The sequence below is a fragment of the Manis pentadactyla genome, chromosome 3 (genome assembly GCF_030020395.1).
Source record: "Manis pentadactyla isolate mManPen7 chromosome 3, mManPen7.hap1, whole genome shotgun sequence".
Classification (NCBI taxonomy): Eukaryota; Metazoa; Chordata; class Mammalia; order Pholidota; family Manidae; genus Manis; species Manis pentadactyla.
In genome coordinates, this window is record NC_080021.1 from 105,232,525 (window position 1) to 105,251,646 (window position 19,122).

General features: G+C 39.8%; 1 protein-coding gene across 8 annotated transcripts in view; it reads right to left on the minus strand.

Moving 5' to 3' along the window:
- CACNB2 (calcium voltage-gated channel auxiliary subunit beta 2) overlaps window positions 1–19,122 on the minus strand; it is a 419,726-nt gene that overhangs the window by 230,206 nt on the left and 170,398 nt on the right. Inside the window, exon 1 of one of the 8 annotated variants that reach the window (XM_036881151.2) lies at window positions 937–1,587. The exons of the other annotated variants lie outside the window; for them this stretch is intronic. Coding sequence (XP_036737046.2) covers window positions 937–972 — 36 coding nt within the window. The 5' untranslated portion in view covers window positions 973–1,587. Of the gene's footprint in view, window positions 1–936; window positions 1,588–19,122 lie in introns of those variants that run through there. 8 annotated transcript variants of the gene reach the window in all.

The following is a 19,122-nucleotide window of genomic DNA, read 5'->3' on the forward strand; positions in this document are numbered from 1 at the left end:
TCTCTTGACCAAAAGGATGGACTCATTTATTTTTCCTGAGTTAATAAGAAAACCACAATCACATCTAATAATAAATCTGTGATGACTGTGGTTAGGTTGCATGTGCTGATGCCAGCTAAAACACTGGTGCTGGAGACATAGCTTTATGTGGCAAGTAGAAGGCCTTTGCTGGCCTACTAATCTGAATGCATCAAGCTCACTAAAAATGGTAGCAGGGAATGAAGGCCACTTGTTCCTTTAAGACCTTACAGATTTTTCTCATTATTTTGAGCTCAGTCTGACATATTTCGTATTTTGGGTAGGAAACTAACTTGAAACAACATGAAAAGGTCAAATTTGATTAGAATTAATATGCCACTTTTATTCCTGGAATGTTAAACTTTCAATATACATGCCTGTTATTGGTTGACAAAAATTATTTAGACATGTAAAATTGAGAAATATCCATTGCTATCTTTTTTCTAAGAAAAAAAGGAACTTAGCAACAACATGCCTAAATAATGAAAACTGTTCATCTTTCCCTTAAAATTTGTCTTAATACCACAAAAAGAAATCCACACTATCTTTATTAAACACAAACATTAAAAGTATGCATTAAAAACATCTTAAAAGTATAACCTTGACTATGTAGTAATGCATTTTAAATTCTGTGTGCATTTAATGCATTTAAAATCCAAAGCAACTTAAGCATGGCAAAACCAACCTAGAGATTACATGCCTTTATAGTTCATATTTTAGCAAGCACACCATCATGCTTTTGCCAAAAGATTTCTAACACTTAAAAAGATATTTATATGCTTTTCTAAGGCAGATACTTTCTGAAAGTCTCCCAAACACTTCTACTAACATGAAACCACAAGATGTCTTTGTGTTCTCAAATTACGTGTTTCTACTTCAAAAATATTTTTAAGAGCTATGCAATCATTATCTACTTACCCAGGAGACATTTTTACCCTTAGGTGTCTTTAGCATGGCAACATGCAGAACTGAGGTGGCCAGCAACAGTTTCACCAACACGGAAAATCCAATGGAGTATGTTCCAAATGGCTTTGTTACCCAAATGCAAAAAGTTCCCTGGTTTGCCAGACACAGCCATCATAAGCAGCAATGAAGATTACCGTCAGGTAACCCATTTTTCTTCTCGGTACTAAGCATGTGAACACACACATACCAACTCACTACTATAATTACTCAGTATGTGGAGACAGAAGCTGCAACATGAGTATCTTCTATAGAGCCGCAAAATACAGAGTGGAGTACTTCCTTAAACATTAGAACTTGAATGCATGTAGAAATGTCCAAAAAATCACAGAGTAATTCCTCCTTCAGCTGCTCAGTTGCAATTCCCAATTACTCCCCAAGCTTTAATAAAAAGCCTGCTAGCAATAGCTTACAATTACTTAGGTAGAAAAATAGTGAAAGCAAGTAGCACTTAGGAGACCTTTTTAGGTTAGCTGCTGGTGGCATCCATTTTAGAAGGCGCCCGGCTCCAGGGCTGTCCAGAAGATAAAGAGAAATGCAGAGCTCAGTTTCAATAAATAATACATAGTCTCAGGTACAGTGTGTACCTGTGAGTACCTTCTGTGCAGCCTCTGTCAGTATCGCTCGCTCTGCAGTCCTAGCTACTCACAGCACACCTGTTATTATGAAACTGCTCTGGGAGAGGCTGGTCTCCTAACAACCAGGAGCATCTGTTTATAAGGTAAGAAAAACAGAAGCCCCAGAAGGGAGCAAATTAGAAGCCCCAGAAGAAAGAGCAAGGCTGGGAAGTCAGGGTTGGCTCTCCCCGCTTTGTCTCTGTGTCCTTGTGCCCCTTTTCTTTTACCTCCTGTCAATCTAGATTAACTAAGCAGATCCAGGCTAAATTTTGCAACTATCAGTAGTGATTAGTGTGAGTTGATGAAATCGGATTATACAGGCGGACCTCTGCTTTCTCCCTCGGCCAGCTGCCAACCCCCCCCACCCCAGTGGGAAAGCCTGTCCTCCCTTCAAGTCAAAGGATTGAAGCATTCTGGAAGGTTCTGCTGGAAGGAATATGCTAAGAGAAGACCTGACCACCTAAAGCTGCTCAGATACAAAGGGGGAGGAACCACCTACAGTATTTCACACTTCACTGTGTTTTTCTTCCAAATTCTACTGTTCTCTCAGATTGAAAGATAAATTACCATGAAAGAAATGAATAACATGTTTTCATTTCACCAATTTTATTTTTCTAGAAGGGTAACCAGATTGACCAACAGACTGACATGGGAGACTACCAAAGGGTCTGGGAACTGAATTTTCAACCAACTCAAAAATCAGATGAAAAATTAAAATAGAAAGTCAAGGTAAAAAGGATGTTTAAAATGAAAGATCCCCTTCATTGTGTGCATCCTGCATCTATGTGTGTGAGTAAATCTCATCTGCCTCATATGATACAGGCTCCCGAGAAATGGCTCATCTCTACTCTATTTTTTCCCTTTGGGTAGCATAGTATTTATGGTTGCTTGATAACCATTGTTGACTAGCAATTCCATTACAGTTCCATTATTTATTTTATTTTATTTTATTTTATTTTATTTTATTTTTTTTTATTTTTAGATAATTATTTTTTATTGAAGGGTAGTTGACACACAGTATTACATTACATTAGTTTCAGGTGTACAACACAGTGATTCAACATTTATATACATGATAATTCTAAGTACCAGCTATCACCATACCAAGTTGTTACAATATTTTGACTATATTCCTTATGCTATACATTACATCCCGGTTGCTTATTTATTTTACAATTGGAAGTGTGTACTTTTTCTTGGTTGTTGTTGTTAGGGCATCTCTCATTTTTATTGATCAAATGGTTGTTAACAACAATAAAATTCTGTATAGGGGAGTCAATGCTCAATGCACAATCATTAATCCACCCCAAGCCTAATTTTCGTCAGTCTCCAATCTTCTGAAGCATAACGAACAAGTTCTTACATGGAGAACAAATTCTTACATAGTGAATAAGTTACATGGTGAACAGTACAAGGGCAGTCATCACAGAAACTTTTGGTTTTGCTCATGCATTATGAACTATAAACAGTCAGTTCAAATATGAATACACATTTGATTTTTATACTTGATTTATATGTGGATACCACATTTCTCTCTTTATTATTTTTAATAAGATGCTGAAGTGGTAGGTAGATACAACATAAAGGTAGAAAACATAGTTTAGTGTTGTAAGAGAGCAAATGTAGATGATCAGGTGTGTGCCTGTAGACTATGTGTTAATCCAAGCTAGACAAGGGCAATAAAACATCCACATATGCAGAAGATTTCTCTCAGTACAGGGGGGGTGAGGTTCTAAGCCTCACCTCTGTTGATCCCCAATTTCTCACCTGATGACCCCCCAGCGACTGTGCCTGTCTTAGGTTGTTCCTCCCTTGAGGAATCTTACCCGTCTCTGGCTAACCAGTCATCTTCCGGGGCCACACAGGGAAATGTTAAGTTGGTAAGTGAGAGAGAAGCCTTATTGTTTGAAATGGTTAGCTTTTTATTTCTTTGCATATTTATGCCCTGTGGCTTCTATGCCCAGCATTTGTCTTGAGGTATCTTTACCACTTGGAGGAGTTATGATACTCGGTAAATTTGATATGAGGCACGAATTCTATTTAAGAATTCGTTGTAATTAGGAAGGAAGAAGAAAAGCTATAGAAGTAGCAGGCGGGAGAAAACATGGGAAGATTGATTATTTCTTTGACATATCTTCTTGTAGAGTAACTTCAGCATGTATATATTTTAAGCTACTACTTAAATTGCGCACACACATTAACATAATAGGAGTATAGTTACATAACCAAAGCATACCTGTAATTACCAGCCATCTCCAGTGAAACCAAGAAAACCAGTTAGGCACCCTAGGCATTTGTGAAAACTTATCAATGATATGATGGTTATTATCTAACTGAATTTGAATAGTTTGAGAAAAATCAGACAAATTAAAACAACCCATTCCTGGGCACTGTTCACATCCCATATGTTCTTTTAACAGTAAATAGTCTGTAGTTGTAAGATTTTGGAGCGCTACAATTTGCACTTCTCCTAATTCTTGGTTGAGTTCCAACAGTATAGATCCAGTCAAATTTGTTGTTTTACTGTATGCACAGGCCAGCTTAGATATCTCCTTCATTCCCATGGCAAGTCCAGGAGCTGGTGGGATGAGTGCATCTACAGCTGTAGCAGTGCGTGGATCTTTGTTGGGGTTTTTTGATGATCATCTTCTGGCATGAGTCTTCCCGAGAGTGCTGATGTTGGAAGTTCTCTTTCATATCGTATCTTAGTTCATTTTCGGGGTAGCCAAATTAGGCTTTGATCCTCTGTATAAACACAAACAGACCCTTTGCCTACACTTTTATATGTCCTTTATATTATTGTGTAGAACTCATTAGAGGTCACCACATAGGAACTGCATTTTTTTTTTTTTTTAATCATTAATCTACACTTACATGACGAATACTTACGAATACTTTGTTTACTAGGCTCTCCCCTATACCAGGTCCCCCCTATATACTCCTTTACAGTCACTGTCCATCAGCGTAGCAACCTGTTGTAGAATCACTACTTGTCTTCTCTGTGTTGTACAGCCCTCCCCTTTCTCCCACCCCGCTATGGATGCTAATCTTAATACCCCCCTACTTCTCCCCCCCTTATCCCTCCCTACCCACCCATCCTCCCCAGTCCCTTTCCCTTTGGTACCTGTTAGTCCATTCTTGAGTTCTGTGATTCTGCTGCTGTTTTGTTCCTTCAGTTTTTCCTTTGTTCTTATATTCCACAGATGAGTGAAATCATTTGGTATTTCTCTTTCTCTGCTTGGCTTGTTTCACTGAGCAAAATACCCTCCAGCTCCATCCATGTTGCTGCAAATGGTTGGATTTGCCCTTTTCTTATGGCTGAGTAGTATTCCATTGTGTATATGTACCACATCTTCTTTATCCATTCATCTATCGATGGACATTTAGGTTGCTTCCAATTCTTGGCTATTGTAAATAGTGCTGCGATAAACATAGGGGTGCACTGATCTTTCTCATACTTGATTGCTGCATTCTTAGGGTAAATTCCTAGGAGTGCAATTCCTGGGTCAAATGGTAAGTCTGTTTTGAGCATTTTGATGTACCTCCATACTGCTTTCCACAATGGTTGAACAAGTTTCCATTCCCACCAGCAGTGTAGGAGGGTTCCCCTTTCTCCACAGCCTCGCCAACATTTGTTGTTGTTTGTCTTTTGGATGGCAGCCATCCTTACTGGTGTGAGGTGATACCTCATTGTAGTTTTAATTTGCATTTCTCTGATAATTAGCGATGTGGAGCATCTTTTCATGTGTCTGTTGGCCATCTGTATTTCTTTTTTGGAGAACCGTCTGTTCAGTTCCTTTGCCCATTTTTTAATTGGGTTATTTGTTTTTTGTTTGTTGAGGCGTGTGAGCTCTTTATATATTCTGGAGGTCAAGCCTTTATCGGATGTGTCATTTTCAAAGATATTCTCCCATACTGTAGGGTTTCTTTTTGTTCTATTGATGGTGTCTTTTGCTGTACAGAAGCTTTTCAGCTTAATATAGTCCCACTTGTTCATTTTTGCTGTTGTTTTCCTTGCCCGGGGAGATATGTTCAAGAAGAGGTCACTCATGTTTATGTCTAAGAGGTTTGTGCCTATGTTTTCTTCCAAGAGTTTAATGGTTTCATGACTTAAATTCAGGTCTTTGATCCTTTTGAGTTTACTTTTGTATATGGGGTTAGACGATGGTCCAGTTTCATTCTCCTACATGTAGCTGTCCAGTTTTGCCAGCACCATCTGTTGAAGAGACTGTCATTTCGCCATTGTATGTCCATGGCTCCTTTATCAAATATTAATTGACCATATATGTCTGAGTTAATGTCTGGATTCTCTAGTCTGTTCCATTGGTCTGTGGCTCTGTTCTTGTGCCAGTACCAAATTGTCTTGATTACTATGGCTTTATAATAGAGCTTGAAGTTGGGGAGTGAGATCCCCCCTACTTTATTCTTCTTTCTCAGGATTGCTTTGGCTATTCGGGGTCTTTGGTGGTTCCATATGAATTTTTGAATTATTTGATCCAGGTCATTGAAGAATGTTGCTGGTAGTTTCATAGGGATTGCATCAAATCTGTATATTGCTTTGGGCAGGATGGCCATTTTGACGATATTAATTCTTCCTAGCCATGAGCATGGGATGCGTTTCCATCTGTTAGTGTCCCCTTTAATTTCTTTTAAGAGTGACTTGTAGTTTTCAGAATATAAGTCTTTCACTTCTTTGGTTAGGTTTATTCCTAGGTATTTTATTTTTTTTGATGCAATTGTGAATGGAGTTGTTTTCCTGATTTCTCTTTCTGTTGGTTCATTGTTGGTATATAGGAAAGCCACAGATTTCTGTGTGTTGATTTTGTATCCTGCAACTTTGCTGTATTCCGATATCAGTTCTAGTAGTTCTGGGGTGGAGTCTTTAGGGTTTTTTATGTACAGTATCATGTCATCTGCAAATAGTGACAGTTTGACTTCTTCTTTGCCAATCTGGATTCCTTGTATTTTTTTGTTTTGTCTGATTGCCGTGGCTAGGACCTCTAGTACAATGTTAAATAACAGTGGGGAGAGTGGGCATCCCTGTCTAGTTCCCGATCTCAGCGGAAATGCTTTCAGCTTCTCGCTATTCAATATAATGTTGGCTGTGGGTTTTTCATAGATGGCCTTTATTATGTTGAGGTACTTGCCCTCTATTCCCATTTTGCTGAGAGTTTTTATCATGAATGGATGTTGAACTTTGTCAAATGCTTTTTCAGCATCTATGGAGATGATCATGTGGTTTTTGTCTTTCTTTTTGTTGATGTGGTGGATGATATTGATGGACTTTCGAATGTTGTGCCATCCTTGCATCCCTGGGATGAATCCCACTTGGTCATGGTGTACGATGGTTTTGATGTATTTTTGAATTCGGTTTGCTAAAATTTTGTTGAGTATTTTTGCGTCTACGTTCATCAGGGATATTGGTCTATAGTTTTCTTTTTTGGTGGTGTCTTTGCCTGGTTTTGGTATTAGGGTGATGTTAGCTTCATAGAATGAGTTTGGGAGTATCCCCTCCTCTTCTATTTCTTGGAAAACTTTAAGGAGAATGGGTATTATGTCTTCCCTGTATGTCTGATAAAATTCCGAGGTAAATCCATCTGGCCCGGGGGTTTTGTTCTTTGGTAGTTTTTTGATTACCGCTTCAATTTCGTTGCTGGTAATTGGTCTGTTTAGATTTTCTGTTTCTTTTTGGGTCAGTCTTGGAAGGTTGTATTTTTCTAGGAAGTTGTCCATTTCTCCTAGGTTTCCCAGCTTGTTAGCATATAGGTTTTCATAGTAGTCTCTAATAATTCTTTGTATTTCTGCGGGATCTGTTGTGATTTTTCCTTTCTCATTTCTGATACTGTTGATTTGTGTTGACTCTCTTTTCCTCTTAATAAGTCTGGCTAGAGGCTTATCTATTTTGTTTATTTTCTCAAAGAACCAGCTCTTGGTTTCATTGATTTTTGCTATTGTTTTATTCTTCTCAATTTTATTTATTTCTTCTCTGATCTTTATTATGTCCCTCCTTCTGCTGACCTTAGGCCTCATTTGTTCTTCTTTTTCCAATTTTGATAGTTGTGACATTAGACCGTTCATTTGGGATTGCTCTTCCTTTTTTAAATATGCTTGGAGTGCTATATACTTTCCTCTTAAGACTGCTTTTGCTGCGTCCCACAGAAGTTGGGGCTTAGTGTTGTTGTTGTCATTTGTTTCCATATATTGCTGGATCTCCATTTTGATTTGGTCATTGATCCATTGATTATTTAGGAGCGTGTTGTTTAGCCTCCATGTGTTTGTGAGCCTTTTTGCTTTCTTTGAACAGTTTATTTCTAGTTTAATGCCTTTGTGGTCTGAAAAGTTGGTTGGTAGGATTTCAATCTTTTGGAATTTACTGAGGCTCTTTTTGTGTCCTAGTATGTGGTCTATTCTGGAGAATGTTCCATGTGCACTTGAGAAGAACGTGTATCCTGTTGCTTTTGGATGTAGAGTTCTGTAGATGTCTATTAGGTCCATCTGTTCTAGTGTGTTGTTCAGTGCCTCTGTGTCCTTACTTATTTTCTGTCTGGTGGATCTGTCCTTTGGAGTGAGTGGTGTGTTGAAGTCTCCTAGAATGAATGCATTGCATTCTATTTCCTCCTTTAGTTCTGTTAATATTTGTTTCAGGTATGTTGGTGCTCCTGTATTGGGTGCATATATATTTATAATGGTTATATCCTCTTGATGGACTGAGCCCTTTATCATTATGTAATGTCCTTCTTTGTCTTTTGTTACTTTCTTTATTTTGAAGTCTGTTTTGTCTGATACCAGAATTGCAACACCTGCTTTCTTCTCTCTGTTGTTTGCTTGAAATATCTTTTTCCATCCCTTGACTTTAAGTCTGTGCGCGTCTTTGGGTTTGAGGTGAGTCTCTTGTAAGCAGCATATGGATGGATCTTGCTTTTTTATCCATTCTATTACTCTGTGTCTTTTGATTGGTGCATTCAGTCCATTTACATTTAGGGTGATTATTGAAAGGTATGAATTTATTGCCATTGCAGGCTTTAAGTTTGTGGTTACCAAAGGTTTAGGGTTAGCTTCTTTACTGTCTTACTGTCTAACTTAACTCGCTTGTTGAGCTATTATAAACACAATCTGATGATTCTTTATTTCTCTCCCTTCTTATTCCTCCTCCTCCCTTCTTCATATGTTGGGTGTTTTGTTGTGTGCTCTTTTTAGGAGTGCTCCCATCTAGAGCAGTCCCTGTAGGATGCCCTGTAGAGGTGGTTTGTGGGAGGCAAATTCCCTCAACTTTTGCTTGTCTGGGAATTGTTTAATCCCTCCTTCATATTTAAATGATATTCGTGCTGGATACAGTAGTCTTGGTTCGAGGCCCTTCTGTTTCATTGCATTAAGTATATCATGCCATTCTCTTCTGGCCTGTAGGGTTTCTGTTGAGAAGTCTGATGATAGCCTGATGGGTTTTCCTTTGTAGGTAACCTTTTTTTTCTCTCTGGCTGCTTGTAATACTTTGTCCTTGTCTTTGATCTTTGCCATTTTAATTATTATGTGTCTTGGTGTTGCCCTCCTTGGATCCCTTGTCATGGGAGTTCTGTGTACCTCTGTGGTCTGAGAGGCCATTTCTTCCCCTAGTTTGGGGAAATTTTCAGCAATTATTTCTTCAAAGACATTTTCTATCCCCTTTTCTCTCTCTACTTCTTCTGGAATGCCTATGATTCTTAAATTATTTCTTTTATATTGATCACTCAGCTCTCTTAAAATTCTTTCATTCCTGGAGATCCTTTTATCTCTCTCTGCATCAGCTTCTCTGCGTTCCTGTTCTCTGTTTTCTAGTCCATTAATGGTCTCTTGCATCTCGTCCATTCTGTTTTGAAGTCCTTCCAGAGCTTGTTTTATTTCTGAATTCTCCTTCCTTAGTTCTTGCATATTTCTCTGCAAGTCCATCAGCATGGTTATGACTTTTGTTTTGAATTCTTTTTCAGGTAGACTGGCTAAATCTATCTCCCCAGATTCCTTCTCAGGGGAAGATGTAGCAGATGCCGAAGCTGTCTGGGTTAGTCTTGTCTGAATCATATTTTTTTGCCTTTTCATGTTGACAGGTGCTATTGACTGTCAGCTGGGAGGGCCAAAATTTTCACTTACTACTGGCCTTTCTTTACTGGGGCAACTGCGACCCCTAGTGGCTTGTGTTGGGTAATTGCGTGTAGAGTGGGTCTTTGTGTCTTGCCAGGCCGGAAGGGAGAAATTTCCCTTTCTGTGGGCGGAATTTGTCTCAGGCTGCTTCTCTGCTTTCGCAGCGCCCGGTGGGGTGATGGATGGGGGGGCTGCTTGACTGTTTGCCTCCGTGAGGGGTCTCAGAGCTGTTGCCCAGGGGGTTAGTGCACCCGGTTTTCCCTGTAATTTCCAGCTGCTGTACTGTGACCTGGGTTGTTTCCGTCAAGCTGTTAAGTCCCTGTCCCTTTAAGACTTTCAAAAAAGTCCCCGCTTTTCTTTGTCACAGGGGCATCAGCTTCAGCACCCGCTCTGAGGTCTACCCCCTGTTCTCCCAGTATCCAGGGCCCCCTGGGCATATACTGTGTCTGCGCTCTGGCCCGGATGGCTGGGGCTGGGTGTTCGGCAGTCCTGGGCTCCGTCTCCCTCCCGCTCTGCCTATTGTTCTCCCGCCGGGAGCTGGGGGGAGGGGCGCTCGCGTCCCGCAGGGCCGGGGCTTGTATCTTACCCCCTTCGCGAGGCGCTGGGTTCTCGCTGGTGTAGCTGCAGTCTGGCCACTGTCCTGCGTCTTCTGGTCTCTCTTTTAGGGCTAGTTGTGTTTGTTGTATTTTCAAAAGTATATATGTTTTTGGGAGGAGATTCCCACTGTCCTACTCACGCCGCCATGTTGGCTCCGCCTCCCCATTATTTATTTTAAAACAGTTCTTTGATTATAATTTTCTGTTAAAGTTTTCTGCAATATAGTATTATTGAAAAATAAAAAGCCATCTGGAACCTGATTATTTTCTTTATTAAAGTATCATTGTTGTACAACTGGAACCTGATGTTTTAACTAAAACATAAACAACTGGGAATTACTTACTTAGAGTTGTATCCTTATATTTTAAATTTCCTAAAAATCATGAAGGGATGTCCAGTACAAGTTTAGTGTTCTAGAAGGGAGTTGTATAAAAGTAAGACTGGATCATGTAACTCCAGACATATTTCAGATTCTTCAAGTCCCTTCAAGTCAAAGGACTAGATATGTGGTTTCAAACTACAACTAAACTTCTTCTGCTCCTTTAAATCATAATGGTCTGATGCTGTTATAGGTTGAATTACGTCTCCCAAAAAGGCATATTTAAGTTCTAAACCCCAGTGCTTCATAATATGACCTTATTTTCAAATAAGGTCTTTAACAGAAGTAATTAAGCTAAATGAGGTCATTAGAGTGGGGCCCTGATCCAACTGGACTGGCATCCTTACAAAAAGGGTGAACTGAACATAGATGCACACAGAGGGAAGATGGTGTGACGATGCACAGGAGATGGCCGTGTAACTGGAGTGATACATCAGCCAGCTAAGGCACACCAAGGATAGCTGGCAAACCCGGAAACGAGAAGAGGGAAGGCACTCTCCCCTGGAGCCATAGGGGGAGCATGGCCCTGCCAACATATCCACCTTGGGTATCTGGCCTCCAGAACTATGAGACAGTAGACTTTTGTTGTTTTAAGGCCTCCAGTCTCTGGTACTTACAGCAGGCCCAACAAACTAATACAGATGTCAGTTAAGTAACTCTTCCTTTCTTTTTCTTTTTCAGTGACTCTTTGGAGTATTCCAAGCTTGTTTCATTAATTTCACATGAAATCCTAAAGGTAAAAATGTCAGAATTTATCTTTAAAACTGGAATTTTAAAGCATACCTGTATTATCTTATATATTTGACTTAATTCATAGCCTGCCTGCACATTTCACATATTAGGTCTCCTTAACATGGGACTTTTAGAATCCAAGGAGTCTATGAAAAGAAGTTAGGAAGCCCATGAACTTGAATAGAAAAATAACTGCATCTAATTTTCAGTAACTTTTGGCTGAAATTGAGCATTTCTTTCAATTATGTTACCAACAAACCATAGCACTATTAGCAGTACCTGTGACGTCAGCTATAGAAATCATCTATTTTCATATCAGATTACAACTGTATCAGATATCCTAAAGTGCAACCAACTTCAAGTTTATGATATATTTGTATATAAATTTTTTAGGGGACACATGCAGTTTGCTTTCCAATTTATATTGACATGCATAAAAAACAACAGGATGGTTTGATGATGGATGGATGGATGGATGGTTAGATGGAAAGATATGTGATAAAGTATAGTAAATATTCATGGGAGAGTCTAGAGAGTTTATGGATGTTCTCTGGAAGTTTCTTTCAAGATTGTTGGTACTGTTATTTAGTACACTCATAAGAAGCACACATATTACCAAATCACAGATTTGATTTTCAAAATATTTGAAAACTGTATTATCATATGATCAGTTTCCTGTGTAATTCTATACATTTATTATTATGCACTTAAAATATTGTCCTAAAAGGCGGAGCCAACATGGCGGCGTGAGTAGGACAGTGGGAATCTCCTCCCAAAAACATATATACTTTTGAAAATACAACAAACACAACTAGCCCTAAAAGAGAGACCAGAAGACGCAGGACAGTGGCCAGACTGCAGCTACACCAGCGAGAACCCAGCGACTGGTGAAAGGGGTAAGATACAAGCCCCGGCCCTGCGGGACCCGAGCGCCCCTCCCCCCAGCTCCCGGCGGAAGAACAATAGGCAGAGCGGGAGGGAGACGGAGCCCAGGACTGCCGAACACCCAGCCCCAGCCATCCGGGCCAGAGCGCAGACACAGTATATGCCCAGGGGGCCCTGGATACTGGGAGAACAGGGGGTAAGACCTCAGAGCGGGTGCTGAAGCTGATGCCCCTGTGACAAAGAAAAGCGGGGGCTTTTTGAAAGTCTTAAAGGGACAGGGACTTAACAGCTTGACGGAAACAACCCAGGTCACAGTACAGCAGCTGGAAATTACAGGGAAAACCGGGTGCACTAACCCCCTGGGCAACAGCTCTGAGACCCCTCACGGAGGCAAACAGTCAAGCAGCCCCCCCATCCATTACCCCACCGGGCGATGCGAAAGCAGAGAAGCAGCCTGAGACAAATTCCGCCCACAGAAAGGGAAATTTCTCCCTTCCGGCCGGGCAAGACACAAAGACCCACTCTACACGCAATTACCCAACACAAGCCACTAGGGGTCGCAGTTGCCCCAGTAAAGAAAGGCCAGTAGTAAGTGAAAATTTTGGCCCTCCCAGCTGACAGTCAATAGCACCTGTCAACATGAAAAGGCAAAAAAATATGATTCAGACAAGACTAACCCAGACAGCTTCGGCATCTGCTACATCTTCCCCTGAGAAGGAATCTGGGGAGATAGATTTAGCCAGTCTACCTGAAAAAGAATTCAAAACAAAAGTCATAACCATGCTGATGGACTTGCAGAGAAATATGCAAGAACTAAGGAAGGAGAATTCAGAAATAAAACAAGCTCTGGAAGGACTTCAAAACAGAATGGACGAGATGCAAGAGACCATTAATGGACTAGAAAACAGAGAACAGGAACGCAGAGAAGCTGATGCAGAGAGAGATAAAAGGATCTCCAGGAATGAAAGAATTTTAAGAGAGCTGAGTGATCAATATAAAAGAAATAATTTAAGAATCATAGGCATTCCAGAAGAAGTAGAGAGAGAAAAGGGGATAGAAAATGTCTTTGAAGAAATAATTGCTGAAAATTTCCCCAAACTAGGGGAAGAAATGGCCTCTCAGACCACAGAGGTACACAGAACTCCCATGACAAGGGATCCAAGGAGGGCAACACCAAGACACATAATAATTAAAATGGCAAAGATCAAAGACAAGGACAAAGTATTACAAGCAGCCAGAGAGAAAAAAAAGGTTACCTACAAAGGAAAACCCATCAGGCTATCATCAGACTTCTCAACAGAAACCCTACAGGCCAGAAGAGAATGGCATGATATACTTAATGCAATGAAACAGAAGGGCCTCGAACCAAGACTACTGTATCCAGCACGAATATCATTTAAATATGAAGGAGGGATTAAACAATTCCCAGACAAGCAAAAGTTGAGGGAATTTGCCTCCCACAAACCACCTCTACAGGGCATCCTACAGGGACTGCTCTAGATGGGAGCACTCCTAAAAAGAGCACACAACAAAACACCCAACATATGAAGAAGGGAGGAGGAGGAATAAGAAGGGAGAGAAATAAAGAATCATCAGATTGTGTTTATAATAGCTCAACAAGCGAGTTAAGTTAGACAGTAAGACAGTAAAGAAGCTAACCCTAAACCTTTGGTAACCACAAACTTAAAGCCTGCAATGGCAATAAATTCATACCTTTCAATAATCACCCTAAATGTAAATGGACTGAATGCACCAATCAAAAGACACAGAGTAATAGAATGGATAAAAAAGCAAGATCCATCCATATGCTGCTTACAAGAGACTCACCTCAAACCCAAAGACGCGCACAGACTTAAAGTCAAGGGATGGAAAAAGATATTTCAAGCAAACAACAGAGAGAAGAAAGCAGGTGTTGCAATTCTGGTATCAGACAAAACAGACTTCAAAATAAAGAAAGTAACAAAAGACAAAGAAGGACATTACATAACGATAAAGGGCTCAGTCCATCAAGAGGATATAACCATTATAAATATATATGCACCCAATACAGGAGCACCAACATACCTGAAACAAATATTAACAGAACTAAAGGAGGAAATAGAATGCAATGCATTCATTCTAGGAGACTTCAACACACCACTCACTCCAAAGGACAGATCCACCAGACAGAAAATAAGTAAGGACACAGAGGCACTGAACAACACACTAGAACAGATGGACCTAATAGACATCTACAGAACTCTACATCCAAAAGCAACAGGATACACGTTCTTCTCAAGTGCACATGGAACATTCTCCAGAATAGACCACATACTAGGACACAAAAAGAGCCTCAGTAAATTCCAAAAGATTGAAATCCTACCAACCAACTTTTCAGACCACAAAGGCATTAAACTAGAAATAAACTGTTCAAAGAAAGCAAAAAGGCTCACAAACACATGGAGGCTAAACAACACGCTCCTAAATAATCAATGGATCAATGACCAAATCAAAATGGAGATCCAGCAATATATGGAAACAAATGACAACAACAACACTAAGCCCCAACTTCTGTGGGACGCAGCAAAAGCAGTCTTAAGAGGAAAGTATATAGCACTCCAAGCATATTTAAAAAAGGAAGAGCAATCCCAAATGAACGGTCTAATGTCACAACTATCAAAATTGGAAAAAGAAGAACAAATGAGGCCTAAGGTCAGCAGAAGGAGGGACATAATAAAGATCAGAGAAGAAATAAATAAAATTGAGAAGAATAAAACAATAGCAAAAATCAATGAAACCAAGAGCTGGTTCTTTGAGAAAATAAACAAAATAGATAAGCCTCTAGCCAGACTTATTAAGAGGAAAAGAGAGTCAACACAAATCAACAGTATCAGAAATGAGAAAGGAAAAATCACAACAGATCCCGCAGAAATACAAAGAATTATTAGAGACTACTATGAAAACCTATATGCTAACAAGCTGGGAAACCTAGGAGAAATGGACAACTTCCTAGAAAAATACAACCTTCCAAGACTGACCCAAAAAGAAACAGAAAATCTAAACAGACCAATTACCAGCAACGAAATTGAAGCGGTAATCAAAAAACTACCAAAGAACAAAACCCCCGGGCCAGATGGATTTACCTCGGAATTTTATCAGACATACAGGGAAGACATAATACCCATTCTCCTTAAAGTTTTCCAAGAAATAGAGGAGGAGGGGATACTCCCAAACTCATTCTATGAAGCTAACATCACCCTAATACCAAAACCAGGCAAAGACACCACCAAAAAAGAAAACTATAGACCAATATCCCTGATGAACGTAGACGCAAAAATACTCAACAAAATTTTAGCAAACCGAATTCAAAAATACATCAAAACCATCGTACACCATGACCAAGTGGGATTCATCCCAGGGATGCAAGGATGGCACAACATTCGAAAGTCCATCAATATCATCCACCACATCAACAAAAAGAAAGACAAAAACCACATGATCATCTCCATAGATGCTGAAAAAGCATTTGACAAAGTTCAACATCCATTCATGATAAAAACTCTCAGCAAAATGGGAATAGAGGGCAAGTACCTCAACATAATAAAGGCCATCTATGAAAAACCCACAGCCAACATTATATTGAATAGCGAGAAGCTGAAAGCATTTCCGCTGAGATCGGGAACTAGACAGGGATGCCCACTCTCCCCACTGTTATTTAACATTGTACTAGAGGTCCTAGCCACGGCAATCAGACAAAACAAAAAAATACAAGGAATCCAGATTGGCAAAGAAGAAGTCAAACTGTCACTATTTGCAGATGACATGATACTGTACATAAAAAACCCTAAAGACTCCACCCCAGAACTACTGGAGTTGATATCGGAATACAGCAAAGTTGCAGGATACAAAATCAACACACAGAAATCTGTGGCTTTCCTATATACCAACAATGAACCAACAGAAAGAGAAATCAGGAAAACAACTCCATTCACAATTGCATCAAAAAAAATAAAATACCTAGGAATAAACCTAACCAAAGAAGTGAAAGACTTATATTCTGAAAACTACAAGTCACTCTTAAAAGAAATTAAAGGGGACACTAACAGATGGAAACGCATCCCATGCTCATGGCTAGGAAGAATTAATATCGTCAAAATGGCCATCCTGCCCAAAGCAATATACAGATTTGATGCAATCCCTATGAAACTACCAGCAACATTCTTCAATGAACTGGATCAAATAATTCAAAAATTCATATGGAACCACCAAAGACCCCGAATAGCCAAAGCAATCCTGAGAAAGAAGAATAAAGTAGGGGGGATCTCACTCCCCAACTTCAAGCTCTATTATAAAGCCATAGTAATCAAGACAATTTGGTACTGGCACAAGAACAGAGCCACAGACCAATGGAACAGACTAGAGAATCCAGACATTAACTCAGACGTATATGGTCAATTAATATTTGATAAAGGAGCCATGGACATACAATGGCGAAATGACAGTCTCTTCAACAGATGGTGCTGGCAAAACTGGACAGCTACATGTAGGAGAATGAAACTGGACCATCGTCTAACCCCATATACAAAAGTAAACTCAAAATGGATCAAAGACCTGAATGTAAGTCATGAAACCATTAAACTCTTGGAAGAAAACATAGGCACAAACCTCTTAGACATAAACATGAGTGACCTCTTCTTGAACATATCTCCCCGGGCAAGGAAAACAACAGCAAAAATGAACAAGTGGGACTATATTAAGCTGAAAAGCTTCTGTACAGCAAAAGACACCATCCATAGAACAAAAAGAAACCCTACAGTATGGGAGAATATCTTTGAAAATGACACATCCGATAAAGGCTTGACGTCCAGAATATATAAAGAGCTCACACGCCTCAACAAACAAAAAACAAATAACCCAATTAAAAAATGGGCAAAGGAACTGAACAGACGGTTCTCCAAAAAAGAAATACAGATGGCCAACAGACACATGAAAAGATGCTCCACATCGCTAATTATCAGAGAAATGCAAATTAAAACTACAATGAGGTATCACCTCACACCAGTAAGGATGGCTGCCATCCAAAAGACAAACAACAACAAATGTTGGCGAGGCTGTGGAGAAAGGGGAACCCTCCTACACTGCTGGTGGGAATGGAAACTTGTTCAACCATTGTGGAAAGCAGTATGGAGGTACATCAAAATGCTCAAAACAGACTTACCATTTGACCCAGGAATTGCACTCCTAGGAATTTACCCTAAGAATGCAGCAATCAAGTATGAGAAAGATCAGTGCACCCCTTTGTTTATCGCAGCACTATTTACAATAGCCAAGAATTGGAAGCAACCTAAATGTCCATCGATAGATGAATGGATAAAGAAGATGTGGTACATATACACAATGGAATACTACTCAGCCATAAGAAAAGGGCAAATCCAACCATTTGCAGCAACATGGATGGAGCTGGAGGGTATTTTGCTCAGTGAAACAAGCCAAGCAGAGAAAGAGAAATACCAAATGATTTCACTCATCTGTGGAATATAAGAACAAAGGAAAAACTGAAGGAACAAAACAGCAGCAGAATCACAGAACTCAAGAATGGACTAACAGGTACCAAAGGGAAAGGGACTGGGGAGGATGGGTGGGTAGGGAGGGATAAGGGGGGGAGAAGTAGGGGGGTATTAAGATTAGCATCCATAGCGGGGTGGGAGAAAAGGGAGTGCTGTACAACACAGAGAAGACAAGTAGTGATTCTACAACAGGTTGCTACGCTGATGGACAGTGACTGTAAAGGAGTATATAGGGGGGACCTGGTATAGGGGAGAGCCTAGTAAACAAAGTATTCGTCATGTAAGTGTAGATTAATGATTAAAAAAAAAATGCAGTTCCTATGTGGTGACCTCTAATGAGTTCTACACAATGATATAAAGGACATATAAAAGTGTAGGCAAAGGGTCTGTTTGTGTTTATACAGAGGATCAAAGCCTAATTTGGCTACCCCGAAAGTGAACTAAGAAACGATATGAAAGAGAACTTCCAACATCAGCACTCTCGGGAAGACTCATGCCAGAAGATGATCATCAAAAAACCCCAACAAAGATCCACGCACTGCTACAGCTGTAGATGCACTCATCCCTCCAGCTCCTGGACTTGCCATGGGAATGAAGGAGATATCTAAGCTGGCCTGTGCATACAGTAAAACAACAAATTTGACTGGATCTATACTGTTGGAACTCAACCAAGAATTAGGAGAAGTGCAAATTGTAGCGCTCCAAAATCTTACAACTACATACTATTTACTGTTAAAAGAACATATGGGATGTGAACAGTGCCCAGGAATGGGTTGTTTTAATTTGTCTGATTTTTCTCAAACTATTCAAATTCAGTTAGATAATAACCATCATATCATTGATAAGTTTTCACAAATGCCTAGGGTGCCTAACTGGTTTTCTTGGTTTCACTGGAGATGGCTGGTAATTACAGATATGCTTTGGTTATGTAACTATACTCCTATTATGTTAATGTGTGTGCACAATTTAAGTAGTAGCTTAAAATCTATACATGCTGAAGTTACTCTACAAGAAGATATGTCAAAGAAATAATCAATCTTCCCATGTTTTCTCCCGCCTGCTACTTCTATAGCTTTTCTTCTTCCTTCCTAATTACAACGAATTCTTAAATAGAATTCGTGCCTCATATCAAATTTACCGAGTATCATAACTCCTCCAAGTGGTAAAGATACCTCAAGACAAATGCTGGGCATAGAAGCCACAGGGCATAAATATGCAAAGAAATAAAAAGCTAACCATTTCAAACAATAAGGCTTCTCTCTCACTTACCAAC